This window comes from Ascaphus truei, chromosome 4 (genome assembly GCF_040206685.1).
Source record: "Ascaphus truei isolate aAscTru1 chromosome 4, aAscTru1.hap1, whole genome shotgun sequence".
Classification (NCBI taxonomy): Eukaryota; Metazoa; Chordata; class Amphibia; order Anura; family Ascaphidae; genus Ascaphus; species Ascaphus truei.
The window spans coordinates 11,394,566-11,412,040 of NC_134486.1; the positions used below are offsets into that span (position 1 = coordinate 11,394,566).

At 45.9% G+C, this 17,475-nt stretch overlaps 1 protein-coding gene across 2 annotated transcripts in view; it reads right to left on the minus strand.

Moving 5' to 3' along the window:
* Window positions 1-429: 429 nt before the first annotated feature.
* The window catches only part of KIF3C (kinesin family member 3C), a 132,094-nt gene continuing 115,048 nt past the window's right edge, over window positions 430-17,475 (minus strand). For both annotated transcript variants that reach the window (XM_075595341.1, XM_075595340.1), the window contains 6 exons: window positions 13,202-13,324; window positions 7,970-8,088; window positions 4,185-4,301; window positions 2,953-3,064; window positions 2,631-2,806; window positions 430-1,452 (listed from right to left, as the gene is read on the minus strand). In XM_075595341.1, the coding sequence (XP_075451456.1) occupies window positions 1,359-1,452; window positions 2,631-2,806; window positions 2,953-3,064; window positions 4,185-4,301; window positions 7,970-8,088; window positions 13,202-13,324 (741 nt within the window). In that variant the 3' untranslated portion in view covers window positions 430-1,358. The remainder of the gene's footprint in view (window positions 1,453-2,630; window positions 2,807-2,952; window positions 3,065-4,184; window positions 4,302-7,969; window positions 8,089-13,201; window positions 13,325-17,475) is intronic.

Genomic DNA, 17,475 nt, shown 5'->3' on the forward strand with positions numbered 1-17,475 from the left:
TGTTATAACAGGTAGTCCTAGCCCTTGTTTCCTCTGTCCACTCGTTGAATGTCCGAGTTGTGAACCAGCAGCAGCTTTATTCATATGTCAAGGTCCCATGTTACATAGCACAGTAGCACGTATCTAACACAAGCTGTTCTTGATTGTACAGCTTCCACTTTCTACTAGCTACAGAAGTATCTGTTAATTGTTTGCAAGTATTATAACGCTTTGGTTTTCCTACATTGTTCTGTTACAACCACCCATGCAATGCCTCACACCGGTTCTAGATGTGTAGTTCCAGAGTAGAAGCATCAGAACACAAGTAGAGAACATCTGGTTTTCCCATTTTCTACATCCCGGTTGAAGCAGTGAGGACTCATTGCGGATTATTCAACAAAGGATGATAGTGCTACCACACAGAAACTCCCATTCAGGTCGAGCCAGACCGGCACTATCACACTTTATTGGCCATCTCTCCACTGGTGAAACCAACAATAAATGACTTGCCATAGTACAGGAAGAAAACCCTTGGGTTACCTGGAATCCTTCTCAGCTGGGATTCTGCTGTAGGAAAACCTCAATGAAGGAAGCAGAATGGAAAATATTTGGGATAAAACAAACAAAGCATATGTGAGATCTTGACAGAGGCTGGATGGTAAGACGCCTTTGAGTTAAGGCACTGGCATCTGAAATTGGATACTATGTGCCAATTCCTGTTGAACCACAATCACCTCGTGCCTGATGCATCTTAAATATTCAAGGCAGGTATTCATTGTGCCTCTTTCACTGTACGACTTACACTGGTAGATATACAGACACCCAATCCTAATGGCGAATGGGACATTGCTGAGGTTTTAGTCCAGATGGTGCTGAAAATGTAGCCCACTTGTTCTTGCACGAATTCCTTGGCGGTCAGCAAGGGCGGAAGTGCATAGCAGAGAAAAGACTCACTGATGCCTCCATCAGCTAAAGAGATAGAGAGTTTAGATAAGCAACTTCACCGAGATTGCCTGTACGGTGCATATCTGTAAATAAGCCGGTAACAGTCAGGTCGCATGTTCTTCTGCCAACAACAAAAGTTCTGGACCCTGTGCGAGCTGCGTTCTTGAATATGAACGCCGATCATCCACAGCAAACATGAAGGTGCCCGGAAAAAGGCAGCACAAGCCTATCCCATAAAAAATAATAATAAATATGGTCATTCATTAAATAAAAGGGGGCACATCTTCCTCGGCTCAGGTCTCAAGTCCAGGCAGAGATGAGCAGGTACCAGAGTAATGATAGAGGTGAGAATCCTGTGTCTTCTTCTCTGTCCATGGGAAGCAGAGCCTGAAGGAAGGTCTTGCGCTGGGTGGAACGGTCAAAGAAGGGGCTTGTCATTCATTGGTTGGGGACAGAGGACACCTCTGGCTGCTGGAGGACAGGGAGATGTGGGTAGCCGAGGAGGGAAGAGGCCTGGGTTGCTGACACCTGGGAACAGAGAAGGTTGGACATGAGTATGTTTAATCCTTTCACTGCCAGAATCAGCGGTCTCCCATTAATATGCTGTGAAGCTGCTTGTCCGTCTCAGGGAATGTGCATGGAGGTCAGAGCATCCTGTACGCGGAGAAGTGTCTTCACAGCATATGGAGTATGAGCCAATGTATTACTGAGCTCTCTATCACTGAAGGAATGATATTACCTATTCTTACTTGTTGGGGATCCATCTCCCTACATTAGACAGGTATACAAGAACAGGACCTCTGGCTTTGTCTGGGTAGAAGGACCAGGAAATAAAATTATTTGGGGAGCATAGGAATTACTGCTTTAAAATACAGGGAATATATACAAAACAGCACCTGGATTATTACAGATAAAAACAAATCCCATTGAAAACATTTGTGGGGCTGTTATCAAAACAATGTTTTATTTTTTGGTTGATACATTTTGTGCTGTTTCTTCCACCAGAACTGGTCCAGATTTGCATCTGGGAGGCCGATATTTGTTGTTAATGTCTTGGTCCATTTTGGCACAGTATACAGGTGCACCGTAACTGGGCTACTGATACCACAGTGCCTTCTCTTTCAGTATTTTATAAGGCTGATCATTTCACTGACATTTATAATCCTCTAACTATGGACTTCTGTAAGATACAAAATAACCCTTCCAACACCAGCATGGCTTGAAACCCATTCCCTTAAAGACTTCTCCCGGGCATGACCTGAACACTCACTTCACTTTTGACAGATAACTGCTTAGTAAATATGGGTTATCATATGTTACAAAGTTAAGAGCGTCCCAGCTGCTTTATAGTCACCCGCCAACCTCTTTCTCCTCCTGTACCCCTCTCCCGTTTTAGATTGTAAGCTCGTTGGAGCAGTCTTCTCTTTATCTACTGCACCGTATGGTATTGTTAAAATGTTATTGTCTTCATACCCCCATTGTAATGGGCTGCGGAATATGTGTGTGCCTATAAATACGTTGAAATAATAATAATAATAATAATAAAAAGCCAATAGTTTTTTTTATCTTAATGTGTAGATTGAAGATACATCAGAATAGCAAAGTGCAGGACAGAAAAATCACAAGCTGTAATAAATTGCTACCTCGTAGGTTGCAAGAACTTCTGGCAGTTAAGGGTTAAGACCACATCCCGGGAGAGCACTCACCAGGACCTGGATTTTCTGACCCGGGCTGCAGCAGGACGCTCTAGGAGACTGTCCAAGCGAGTCAACCTCTCCAGGTGCAGAGCCCGCAGGTCCTGCTCTGCCTGATCTTTGGAGAAGTCCATCTCAAACACCACCGGGGGCGTCAGGTCCAGGTCAAGGAACATGATGTTCTCAGCCTTTGGTGGAGGACACAGAGGAAGGTGCAGTTGAGTCATACACATGCCCATCAGATGAGGATGTCACAACACACACGACTTGGATTCTGAGGTCAGTCCCTCCATGTTACCCACATATGGATTGAACTATTTCCAGCGTGACTCACCCGGTATCTGGGATGATACCCCATCACCATGGCAACCCTGGCGTACTGGCTGATGGGTCGCTTGTATCCCACAGCTGAGGCCGGCCGTTTCTTCATTGCACTGCCACCTCCGCTGGTGTAAGAGAAGTTTAAGGAGACTGTCAGTGATAATCATTGAGTGGTCGCGATCATAAAAAGGTCTGGGAACTCCAATGGGAGCAAACATCAAAAGGAACAATTTATAAAGTTGTAGCAAGCATTTAGGTTAAGTAAAACTTCCCTTATGGGTGCTTTATTTCTACCCGTGTGACCCTGAAAACTCACATACAACATATATGCAGAACATGTCAATCTAAGTAGATGTACTGTGCCTGATGCCATGAAATTCTCAACCCTCCAAACATCGGGGGATGTCTGTGTATTAGGGTTTTTAGTCCTGAAGAAGGTGTTGTATATCTCTCGTGTGAAGTGTGCATGTTGGCGGTTGAAGTTTCTGCCAGGACTGAGCACCCAGCGGCCCTTTGATTAGTTAAATGTGCACCTATACTCTCCATTACTGCTCACAGCTACCAAACATACACTATGGACTACTCCATGTAACAGGTCCAACTAAACAGAACTTCTCCTAACTAACTTCCTGGCCAGGTAAGATCATTCCCACACTTACTGTATGTGGTCTGTCTGAGCCAGTCCAGGTCTCTCAGTCCCATAGGGCTCTCCTTACAACATCCCGCTCACAGCCCAGCCAGAGACAGGCTGAGAGGTCTTCAGTCACCTTATAAAGCCTTATAAAGCCAGGCTTATTAGGGATATCAGAAGTATCTGTACCTACCAGGCTAGGGGCTTCTACCCTTTTACACCAAGGGTCTCAAACTCAGCCAAGGGCCACAAACAGGACAGATTTTATAGATAGCCCTGTATCAGCACAGGTGGCTCAATCAGTGGCTCAGCCTTTGACCTGTGCTGAAGCAGGGATATCCATAAAATCTGGCCTGTTGGCTTTAGTAACATTTAATTCATATTTATTAAATATTTTACATTGTTTATACTTATTAATATGTGGTCCTTGCGAAGGTGCTAGGAAGCAGTAACCACCACAACACCGACTGTGTTTTCTCAGTCGAGCCGGACGCCGAATTAAAGTTTTAGCAGATAAACCTACGTGCCCCTGACCATGTGGAATATTCCTAATGAGAGCACCAGCCCCCTTCCATACGCTGGGTGTATTCCATGGCTCGGCTCTGAGAACTTACTTCCCAGGAGGTACGAGAGGCTGGAACTTCCACTTGTCCTCCTCAGACTCATAATAAAGCCGGTTCATGATCTTGTTCTTCTCTTCCGGGGGGATAAAGTTTTCAATGAGCAGGTACCTGTGCAAAGAGAACAAGGATTGCATTCCCACTAGGAATAAACTCATTTATTTATAACAACATTTATATAGCGCCCTTATCCAGATCTCTGTACATTAGTTAGTAAAACTTGTTTGGTTTGTGGGCAGGGGAGGGAACATTAAGGACCGGGCTATGGGTTGGGAGCATTTAAGAGCTTGCTTGGTTGGTTGGTGGGCAGGGGTTGGGGTAAGGTCTCTGGATTTAACCTGGTTGGTGGCATGGTGATGGGTCCGACAGTGGGGACAGTGGTGTCAATTGGATCTATGAGGTGGGTGACTATGAGTTTTTTTTGGAGAGGCTTTAGGAAGGGGTGAGGGTAGAGGAGATCATGGGCGTTGGGGAGGGTGGGGTGAGGGAGGGGATTGGAACAGTGCTACATACTATAATATGCCAAGAACTCAGGGAACATAAAGCTAGTTATTGTATCTCACAGCTATCGAGTGATAAAGGACTGAATCTCGTCACCTATATAATACTGCTCAGACACCCACCTTTAAGAGAGTATATTCGGGGCCACAGACATAGTGCAACTGTACATGTAATAACCTCGTTTACAAGGCATGAGGAAATCCCCCCGGGGACTGAAACGTTGCCAGCGCTGATGAATATATATAGTGGGAGTCTGTGGAGGGGGGACCCCTGCCTTTTTCCAGAACAGGAGACTTTAGCTACTCGTATTTTGGTCACAACATCTACACTATTTTGGTGATGTATCATCATTCTTCACTATTGTGATACAATGCTCTCAATTTATTCTCTGAAAATTGTTTGTAATTATCCTGCTTGCCTCAATTCTTATCCACACTTTCTCTCCCCCCCCAGCATCCCTTCCCCTCCTCACCTTTCTTTGACACTGTCCCCTGGCTTCAAACACTTTTAACACCCTACCTTATCTACAGTAAATATCTGTTATTTTTCCCCCCCTCTCTCTACACTGTTTTAGCCATTGAATCCTTTGCATATCAGTATTGCTGACCTGAAGAAGAGAGGATAACTCTCGAAAGCTTGTCCTATGACATAAATTGTTAGTCCAATAAAAAAGGTATCACCTAATACTGAAGAACTCATTTATTCTGCACCATCGCAACTGGACTAACACGGCTATTTTCGGCTTTATATATATATATATATATATATATATATATATATATATACACACTGTACCGTGTATTTGTGTCAATGGACTGGGCTCTGCAATCAAACTGCATGCACACTCATGGGAAATTGCATCAAGTTTGATTGCGACAAATCTAATACAAAGTGCTTTTCCTGGTATTGTACAGGTTAATAAGAGCTTCAATCAGACTTAGAACTATGCAACTAATTTTGACAGATTTATTATAAACCATTCTTCCTGGTAATGTACAGGTTATTAAGAATTTATATTAGTGTTAGGACCCTTGAGACGTGGTCTGCCTTGGAGGGGCTCAAGGGCTTATGACACTTTGGCCAAAGAGTTAAACTAAAAGACCATTTTATTCAAAAGATATATATATATATATATATATACGTATATATATATATAGGCACTGTACCGTGTATTTGTGTCAATGGATGTAGCACTGGGCTCTGTGTGTGTTTCATGTTCTGTCTCTGGTTTTAAATATATTCGAAAATTGTACCAAATACAGAAGAATTTACAATGCAAATGATCTCAGACACACTATTAGAGAGGGTTGGGGTTCCTTACAATGCATCTGATCTCAGACGCGCTATTAGAGAGGATTGGGGTTCCTTACAATGCATCTGATCTCAGACGTGCTATTAGAGAGGGTTGGGGTCCCTTACAATGCATGTGATCTCAGACGCGCTTAGAGAGGGTTGGGGTCTCGCAGAAATCCCAATATAATTATAGGTTTCCTGAACTAAAAAAAACAAGAGGGTAAAAATCACTGCTCTGTGGCATGCGAGGGGAACGCAGGCGTTATATGTGTTTCTAGGCCACCAACCTGCCATGTTAATTGCTTTGAATGTCATTTGAGACCAACCGTGCTTGGGTTAACTTTGATTTTTTAAACTATTTCTCTAATCTATTCTGGGCTGACAAGAATATATCTGGGTCTTTACATGGACATATTGCCAACCGACTGCAGGTAATAACACGAGCTCGTCGGTTCTCCCGGTAAATAGCACATCAACAAGTAATTTGGCTTATCTGCACGCTGTTTGGGCATCTCCTTGAAACTACGTAAGCATAAAAAAACACTTTTCGGACCAGTGGGATTCTGTCCCTGGATAAAGATGCCGCTTTCTTTAATTATTTTAGCTGGGAGACTTTGAAATTTTCTAATGGGGTCGTTGAACCGAGCTGCGTCCATACTGCCTTCGCCCGCGCAGAGGCGTGCACGTGACGTCACCCACGTCTCTCTGGCTTCTCCTCCTGCATCTCCTGACAGCGATGACACGTCGCCATAACAACGTGGTGTCATCAAATGACGATGCGTTGCCATAACAACACGGTGATGCAGAGATGAGGAGATGCCGGAGAGCAGATGAGGTGGGGGGCACGACTTAAAACTTTGCGCACCCCCGTTCTAGAAGATATTTCCGCACTTCCCATGATATGTCCACTCTAGAGATAAAACAAAGAGTGCTCCATGTTCTTACAGTAAAATAAGGGGTATCGCGTCAGGCTATAGGGCCCTGTAACCCCCCGGCTGCCTGAGAGTCTGACAGCAAAAAGGTGAATACAAAGCTCTAATGCTACATACAAAATGTACACAAATGTTACGGTAGTTAAGCATATTTGTGTTTTAAAGTATTCTGAAATAAAATTAGTATTTTTACTTATATTTATTCTATCTTACCAGGGCAAAGCCAATGAGTACAACATATTGTGCAACTTGTCTATATAAAGCAGGACTGGGAGACTCTAACCAATGTGGGAAATGTAATTTCTGAACTAGAAATGTGATCTATTTGTTATTGCTGTGTCTATGTATCCATAGACCTGTGACATTCTGGTTTACACTGGAATATATTGTATTATCACTGGAGGCAATGACTGCGTCTGTCTGTACAATCCTCTTCCATAACTCTTCCATGGGCCTCATTCCTTCCATACGTTCCTGGTGGCTCTTCCATCAATACGTTACCATTTCCACTCCCAAGTCTGTTCTTCTGCCCACTCACCCCCCATAGACTTAGCAAATAGATAATGGCACTTATTACTTATAACAATGTTCAATATGTACAGTAGCCAGCCTTATGTCCAGTTTTTCCAATGTTATATAGAAATACAGTATAGGATGCAAACTTGGATCAGTGATAGAAAACAGGTTAGCCATAGCGTAGAGTAAATACACCTAACTAACCTTCCTAGCCTAGCTCTAGTACAACAATGTGTTACTAAACCAGGTGAGTATATCTTTCATTCTTCCTTTATCAGGCCAATGTTGATCACAGACCAGCAAATGGAAAACAAAACCATGTTGGATTCTTGGGATGTGGAATAGGTGGCTGGTGGGAGGGATATTCCCTTGAATTGGATGAATGCTTTGCTCCTGTGTAGTGTGGACAGAGGGCGCCAGGCTTCCCTTGGATTAGCACAACATTGCAGAATTTCGTGCTTTGCCACAAACTTCGCCGTACGTCACAGCGGTGAGAGACAGAGGGGAAATAAGCAGTGTGTAACTTGCAAGACTTACTTGAACTTCAGCTCCCGCGTCTGCTCGTTCTGGGCCTGCTCGAGGTCCTGTCTCACCCGCACATACTCGTCATGCTGGTCCTGGATCTCACCCTTCACCGCCTGCAACTTCGCATAGAGCTGAAACGGGAAACACAACAGCTACTGAGCCCGGCGTTCTAGTCCCGTATACCGCCAGTGTGGACTAACGAAACCGGTTTCCTTTATACTTTCTGTGCAGTGCTGGCCATATTGAGCACTACCTGTAACCATATAAGACATTTTATATACAATATAGATATAGTTATAATTAAAATTCACTCCTATTATTAATCCGACTGTAAAATAATATTTTCATGTTTCAAGTTACTCACAAAATTGGTGAATCTTCATGTTTTAAAAAAAGAAAAAAAGCAATTCCATATTTTTTGTATTGTCACAAGTCTTGCTGTATCTCTTTCACCGGTTTCGCAGCCCGGGAGCTGGGCAGGTGACCCCTCTGTGCAATAACTCGGCACCATTGGAGCTGCGCAGTGTGTGTCTTATTACTGGCATCCATTGTTATATATATCCCCGGCTCTCTGCTGGCCGAGGCTAATTAGTGGAGAATCGGCAGTATCGCAGCTCAATGTCCTCAGGGTGACCGGCACAGCCAGGCACAGAAGCAGCTCAATGTCCTCAGGGTGACCGGCACAGCCAGGCACAAATGCAGCTCAATGTCCTCAGGGTGACCGGCACAGCCAGGCACAAATGCAGCTCAATGTCCTCAGGGTGACCGGCACAGCCAGGCACAAATGTTCGGTAAATGGACCGGAAAAACACAAAGGATTATATGAGAGCAAAAGGAGGAACGGTGATTCTATGGGGGACGGAGGGTGGAGAATCCAGCAGGGGCAAACCCCCAATAAACAAGGCTATATGATTTTAAGATCATGTGTATGCGTGCAGGATCGCCAAGAGGGGGGGAGGGCCGGGACGACTGTCCCGGGCCCGGTAGCTGTGGGAGCCCGGCCGGCTGGTGCTTGACTTCAGCCCGTCGGTACGCACCAGAAGCTGTGCCTGACGTCTGGGTGCACCCAGCTTACGGCGCGCACAGGCGGGAGAGAGAGGCAGGCAGCAACTAGGGAGAGTTAGGGGCCGTGGCGGCAACTGGAGGCCAGGCCCAGCAGCCGGGTCGCTAGTGGCCACCGCCGAGCCCCGGCTCTCCCCAGCTGCTGCCTGCCTCTTCCCACACTGGGCCAATAAAGTTAATATAGGCCTACAAATTCCCAAAGTTGGGGAGAGGTGTAACCAGGTGCATGGAATAATGAAAAGGCCCAAAAGAAGGGGTGAGAATGGTCCAAGAACCCCTTAAATTGGTGCGCTCTGATAGGCAGTGTTGCTTTGAAATGAAAATAACTTAAATACGTATTCTAAAAAAAGCCTTAAAGCCGAACAAATAATTCTTCCCGCGTATTGAATAATGCAGGCCAGCTGTATACGGCACTTGGCAACTATCACAAGAGACATTACCTCACCACATACAGAAAACTCTGACACAGGGGCTCTCAACTCCAGTTCACAAGACCCCCCCGTCACAGGAGACCAGGACCTTTAACAACGGGATCGCGTACACTTGACAGAGTGAGGGGTTAAATAAAACAACAAGCGCAACACTACACACAGTCAGGCACAAACTCACGCAAAACCGGGAATACAAGGGGAATCCTATCTCAACTAGGTGCCAGGCGACGCTTTCAAGGCTTGCCCGGGCAACTTCCACTCTCCGTCCGCTTTGGGTACCGCAGTAGCCCAGGGATGCCTCGTTTTGGTGTCTCCAGCACAACCTCGGATGACACCTACTAAGTTATGACCAGAAGCATTGTAGGCCGGGGGAAAGAGGGGCGACCAATCAGCGCACGGATTCTGCGTGCGGGCCAATATCTGGGCGAGGGCTCGTCTGTGATGGGCCAATCCGGGACGTGGGAGGTGACAGTGCCTCTAGGACAGCCCACAGAGGCGGGATTTAAGAGTTGGAAATTCAAACTGGCCAATGGGAATCGTACCTGCGGGACTCATACCCAGCAACGGTTCCCCCAGCCTGATATCTCCAGCAGAGATAGTGCCTCAGAGTCAGGGCTGAACAACGTCCCAGCTCGGAGAAGCATTGTTTCCCAGATCTGAGTCCGCACCCCTCCCCGCTCCTAACAATGGCTGGAGCACTTCACCCCCCACACCCTGCATAGCAGGACCTTATCTCTCTGTGTGCAGGCGGGTGGAGTAAATTACCAGCACACAAAGACAGCAGCAAAACATGTTCAGATTAATCTACACAGTGACATACACATAACAAACCCCATTATCCAGGGGGATACTGGGTTAACCCCCGAGTATCCATATAGGCAGGTAGGGACAATGACCGAGCTTGACCTTTATTATAATAGCCGCATTGCCCCATCTGTTACAGCCCCAAGAAGGTCAGGTTTGCAGGATGTCCCAGCTTCAGCACAAGTGGCTCTGTCTTTGACTGAGCCACTGATTGAGCCACCTATGCATCCCTAAATCCTGACCTGTTGGGGGGTCTTGAGGACAGCAGTTGAGCCCCCCTGCTCTGACACATTCTCTGCGACCGGCCTCCATGTCCCAAGTACCATGTTTCATTCCCTAATATTCAGGATTATTTGCACAGATTTTGGGCTCCCTTGTTTCTAGAATACTTAGTAAAGTTACGTTTTTCATTTTATAGGAATATCGCCTCTTACAATTCAACACCGTGAATAGCAATCGTCATAGGGTTGTGATGTACGTTCTGGTGTGACTTTGAACATTGCTGTCCAGTTATAAAGTTCCTCCGCAGGACATGACGAGGATCATACATGCGCATGCGGGAAGCCAGCTCACGCAGGGTGAGAGATAGATACACATACACCCAGAGCGGCATCACCACCTTACCATAAGGGCAGGACCTTACATGGGAGAGAGACACAACAGGAGAAACAGACGTGGGATATAATAATAATAATAGTATGTTCTTGTATAGCCCCGCAGAGCTTACAATCTGTGTGTTTTTGGTGCCTGAGGCACAGGGGGATAAAGTGACATGCGCAAGGTCACGACACCGGGAATTGAACCAGATTCCCCTGCTTCACACTCAGTGCCAGTCAGTGTCTTTACTCACTGAGCCACTCCTTCTCCCATAGAGGGGTGAGCTCTGCTGGTGGATGGGTAGTGTCCTGTCTGTATTGTAAATGATGATACAGATACAGGTTTGTCAGCCGATTGCTGTAGTGCCGGGTGCAAAACAAACACATAGCAAACAGAATGTGCAGAATGTGAAAACGTCACCAATACAACGTCCTATTCACTTATCAGGCAGAGGAATGTCATTAGCATCTTTATTGCAGACAGCTGGCCAAATAAAAATAATGTATTGGGCATGATTTGACCTCTTAGCGGCACGAGAGCCCCGCAAAACATGCTAACGTAATCCTGTAACCCCTCCCTGCCCGGCTCCTAGGGAGGGTACCTCGGTGTGTTACATGTGGCTACTACTCTGCATGGGTTACCCTGCCTCGGGGCGGCTGGGAGATGAGATAACAAGGGTGTAGAATAATGGGCGCCAGGAACGTTTGTAGCACAACTGTCATTTATTCGTGTCCCCAGGCAATGGGACCGCCCATAGACTTATTGACGACGTTGTAATGTATTTTATAACAGACACATATGAATACAGTTCTTCCATCAGTGCCCATTCTTAACACTCACATGAACATACCGGGACTTAGTTGCTCTGGGTAAGTGTGGGAGCCCGACCCCCTTGTTTCATCGGAACCATCATTGGTATTAATACGATTACTCTGGGCCCCTACAGGGATCCTGGACGATCTTTTCTTACGTGACCCAATATGTTTCGCCTGTTTGGGAACTGCCACTCCTCCATGCAGACTGATGAGGAATATTAGCGCCGATCCGCGGTTAGAGCTGATCCGCCGGCACCCGGGAGTCGCTTTTCCTGAGGCCCTCTCTGGCGCGCCGTATTCCTTTTCGTGAACTATTCAGGATTCCATTCCTTCTTTTAGGGATCCTAATTTAAAGGGTATTGTCCCTATCTACATCATGAACAGGGGGGCCTGGTCTATGCTATTACCTTATAAACATCCTTATCTACTCTCCCCGAGATGCCTCTCCTCTTGACCTCCGGGAACCTAACCTTCTAGAATAGCCTCTCCTTCTTAAATACCACATGCTTGATGTCTGGATCCCCATTGCAACCCAGGGAGGGGCTCGGCATACGACAGCCATGTTATTAACCCTTTAGAAGGGGGGGCTTACAATCCTATTTTCTTTTCTATATCACTGACCGTATTTGTAGAGCTGTAAATAAAATTTAGCAGGCACAATGAGTCCTACCCAACAGAGCTTACAATTCATTTTTTGCTGCACGCGGAGACATAAGCTCACTTACATAAGTGAGACTGGGATTTGACCTGGGTTCACGTTTCTCAAAGGCAAATATATTACCACTGAGCCAATCCTACAGCCAATGATGGTTATTGTTCTTTTTTGTATTAACTAATGTAGTACCAAATACTGATAAAAGAAATATAGGAGCGCTCACAATTACAATTTCGGGATTGGCATAGATACACCCCCTTCCGGTGCAGAAGAGGAACATCAATAGAGTACATAATGAACTGCAATCCCTTCAATAAACCTTGTCGTCTCTTGCACAAGACCACAACACGAGTGCCGTGCACTATTTATTGTACTGTACTAAATACTGAAGCATCTGGATAACCCCTTTACTGTCAGAGGTACTCAACGTGGAATGGGAGTCCCTGTTCTTTAGAGTTGTAATGTAAGGAGTTTAAATATAGGTGCATATGGTATAATGGTGCAAATAAAAGTGTAGTTTGTCATCACTGAGAGTATCGCACTCCCCTACGTGTAATGGCAAAGAGGTCCTACTGGTGGTGGTCTCAGAAATAAGAGAGCAAGAATATGTAGAAAGTGTAACATGTGGAGTAGGTCGGAGAAGGCAGAGGGATAACCACCACTGATGGACGTGCTACTGAAAGGCCTTCCTATAGAAGGTTATTTTATCACTGAATCCTGAAATTGGGGATATGTAGAGTTCCTGAAGTAGGCAGCTTCTCCGTAATTCATTACAGTATTCTCTGGTAGCGAAAGGGTTTGATGTCTCACAGGTGCAGTATCATGGCCTCATCTACACAACTGTGATTCCCTCTTGTTCCAGGGCCAGGGACAGTCTCACCTTTTTGAGTTTCTTGGTCTTCATCTCCACCTCCTGTTGCAGGGATGTGAAGGTCCCTCGCAGTTCCACCGTCTCCTCGTCTCTCACAAGCATCTGCTGCTGCATCTCTCGCTCTCTGCATTTCTACAAGGAGAGGACATCACCGCTAAGCCAAGCATCTTACAAACGGGGATTTATAATAAAGATCATAACAACGTCATGTATTCAAATAGTGCAGGAGTAGCCAACTCCGATCCTCGAGGGCCACAAACTGGTCAGATATTAGGGATATCCCTCCTGTCGAAGACCGAACCACTGATTGAGCCACCTGCGTTGAAACAGGGATAGCCTGAAAACTTGGCCAGTTGTTGGCCCTTGAGGACTGGAGTTGGCCACCCCTGATACAGTGCCTTCTGTTTCTCATGCTTCACTATTACTCTTGAATTGTTGCAGCTTACTGCTGCACACTGATCTATGCAGAGACATATATCAAGATGGTGCAATTTGCCTCAAAATATGGAGCCTAGATGTCCATCTGTAACAATTGGCTCCAGTGATATACTGTATGTATGAAGTTTGTTAATCTTATTTTATACACATGGGGGAGATCTCTCTCGCCACTTACACCTAGAGAATGTCTTTGGGGCAAAAAGATTTTCTGCTCCCCTACCTCTTCTTGTAACCCCTTTCCTAAAATATTAACTGGTGCAAGAGGAACAAAATAGGAGCAAAGCACCTTGATACGTTGACACAAAGTGACGCGGAGTCAAAACGACACAATTTGCACCTGTTTTTGAAGCTAGGCTCCAGTATGTGACACTTCCTTTCGATTCACCAGCTTCATATGTAGGTTGTGATACTTTGTAACAGACCCGTTCTTTACAGATGTAGTTTGTACATAAGATATGACCACAGGACTGTTTGTCAGCTTATGAGGTATTAAGAGCTCATGTGCAAACTACATCAATGAAGAACTCTCCCACTGGTCCACAAAAGGTGCAATAAAGGGAAATAACACCGGTGTGACACCAGGGGACAATTCTGGAGCAAATAAAGGCGTCTTTTGACCCACAGCATCGTTTTTGAAGCACATGTTCGTCAAATGTTAGAGACCGTTTCCTACATCTGTTGCAGATTGTTAGAAGCCAAAGAGGTTTCACCAGGAAAGGATATTTTGGTAACGACTGAAAGGAGAAGTGATGCACAGAGAGGTGCGGAGTCTGATACAATGTATCTGTGCATCGTGGAACTCCTCCTCAACCACAAACAGACGCACACTGAGAAAAGTAAGGACCAAAACCTTTGCTGCACAGACGCTTAAAAACGCAGGATGCAAATAATGCCATTTGCATCAATTTGCCACGAAATTGCCTCAGTATATAATCCCTGTTACTAGCAGTTTTAACAGAAATGTTAATACATGAGATAAATCTTGGGCCAAAAGCATCAACTATTGAAATATGATATAAACTGCCTTTGTTAGGGACCAGTTAAGGCAATGGTTTCAATCCTTTTTTGTGGTTAAGAAACCCTATAATTATATTGTGAAATTCTGTGGAACCTCAACCCTCTCTAATAGCACGTCTGAGATCAGATGCATTGTAAGGACCCCCAACCCTCTCTAATAGCGCGTCTGAGATCAGATGCATTGTAAGGAACCCCAACCCTCTCTAATAGCGCGTCTGAGATCAGATGCATTGTAAGGAACCCCAACCCTCTCTAATAGCGCGTCTGAGATCAGATGCATTGTAAGGAACCCCAACCCTCTCTAATAGCACGTCTGAGATCAGACGCATTGTAATGAACCCCAACCCTCTATAATAGCGTGTCTGAGATCTGATACATTGTAAGGAACCCCAACCCTCTTTAATAGCGCGTCTGAGATCAGATGCATTGTAAGGAACCCCAACCCTCTCTAATAGCGCATCTGAAATCAGATGCATTGTAAGGAACCCCAACCCTCTCTAATAGCGCGACTGAGATCAGATGCATTGTAAGGACCCCCAACCCTCTCTAATAGCGCGTCTGAGATCAGATGCATTGTATGGAAACCCAACCCTCTCTAATAGCGCGTCTGAGATCAGATGCATTGTAAGGAACCCCAACCCTCTCTAATAGCGCGTCTGAGATCAGATGCATTGTAAGGAACCCCAACCCTCTCTAATAGCGCGTCTGAGATCAGATGCATTGTAAGGAACCCCAACCCTCTCTAATAGCGCGTCTGAGATCAGATGCATTGTAAGGAACCCCAACCCTCTCTAATAGCACGTCTGAGATCAGACGCATTGTAATGAACCCCAACCCTCTATAATAGCGTGTCTGAGATCTGATACATTGTAAGGAACCCCAACCCTCTTTAATAGCGCGTCTGAGATCAGATGCATTGTAAGGAACCCCAACCCTCTCTAATAGCGCATCTGAAATCAGATGCATTGTAAGGAACCCCAACCCTCTCTAATAGCGCGACTGAGATCAGATGCATTGTAAGGACCCCCAACCCTCTCTAATAGCGCGTCTGAGATCAGATGCATTGTATGGAAACCCAACCCTCTCTAATAGCGCGTCTGAGATCAGACGCATTGTTATGAACCCCAACCCTCTATAATAGCGTGTCTGAGATCAGATGCATTGTAAGGAACCCCAACCCTCTCTAATAGCGTGTCTGAGATCAGATGCATTGTAAGGAACTCCAACCCTCTTTAATAGCGCGTCTGAGATCAGATGCATTGTAAGGAACCCCAACCCTCTCTAATAGCGCGTCTGAAATCAGATGCATTGTAAGGAACCCCAACCCTCTCTAATAGCGCGACTGAGATCAGATGCATTGTAAGGACACCCAACCCTCTCTAATAGCGCGTCTGAGATCAGATGCATTGTATGGAACCCCAACCCTCTCTAATAGCGCGTCTGAGATCAGACGCATTGTAATGAACCCCAACCCTCTATAATAGCGTGTCTGAGATCAGATGCATTGTAAGGAACCCCAACCCTCTCTAATAGCGTGTCTGAGATCAGATGCATTGTAAGGAACCCCAACCCTCTCTAATAGCGTGTCTGAGATCAGATGCATTGTAAGGAACCCCAACCCTCTCTAGTAGCGTGTCTGAGATCAGATGCATTGTAAATTCTTCTGTATTTGGTACAGTTTACAAATTGATAATAATATTACAATGCTAATACTCCAGAAGAAGCCAACCACGGCGAAATGCGTTGAGTAATTAGGATTTCTGCGCTAGTTTTAGCAGGAGGGTTTTTGCTAGCATCCCTAGCACTGCGTGGCAACCGGAAGGAAAACCTCCATATCAACTGCACAACTGTGCTACGGACCGGGCGAAAACCTGAACTATAGAGGGAGCCCCGATCACAGCGCCCACGTGGGAGCACGTTCCATCCCCTTAGGCTGCGGTCCCAGTACAGCCTGTGCGCACGGCGCGGCGTGCACTGTGCGTGTAAGCACCGCCCCTCAATGGGGCTGGGCCCACTACGCACCCGTCACGCAGAAGCTGCAGCCACGCCGTGCGGCAGGGTTTTTTCCCAACTCAATAAAATTGAGTTTACTCCTAGCGCCGGAGGCGTGGCCACGCCCCCACCGGCGGTTCACCCAATGAGGGCGAACCAGCCGCGTTGATGTAATGGCCACGCCCCGGAAATCCCCGACCACGCCCCCTCCCATCACAAGATTCTCCTCTCCTCACAGACCGCAGATCGCGGTTAGCGGCTGTGACACGCGCCGCCCCCCCCGCCCGGCCGCGCGCGTGTCACAGACATTACTGGGACCGCAGCCTTACTGTCGTACAATGCGCATTCCAAGGTGCCAAATGTGAGTGCACATTTGACTGTTTTTGTCAGTTACTACACCATGGGCTGTTTTGTCTCATTCTCTTGAGGATCATTACATCCGCTTTTGTTGCCATTTGATCCTCCTATTGGGCATCCATCTTTAAAGTCCCCAGACGAACTCCTAGCTCCTTTCAGAGAGAGTGAGTGTCTCTGATATGCTTGAAATATTTTGGAAGTGTGAGTACCCATTTCCCTTGTTCTAGTTCCCATATTACCACCCCAGCTCCTCTGTACTGCACCATTTGTGTGGTTTGTGTCTTCTCTTTGTGTCCTCCCCTTCACTGAAAAACCTTAAAGCGATCGAAGAATCAGCAGAACGGTTCTCATGAATATATATATATATATATATACACACGTGTGCAACATTTCTATTTCACATTATTTGCACATTTTGCACGGGGTGAAGTATTAAGATTCTTTCGAGGCGTTCACATCTTATTCACTTAAACCAGGGA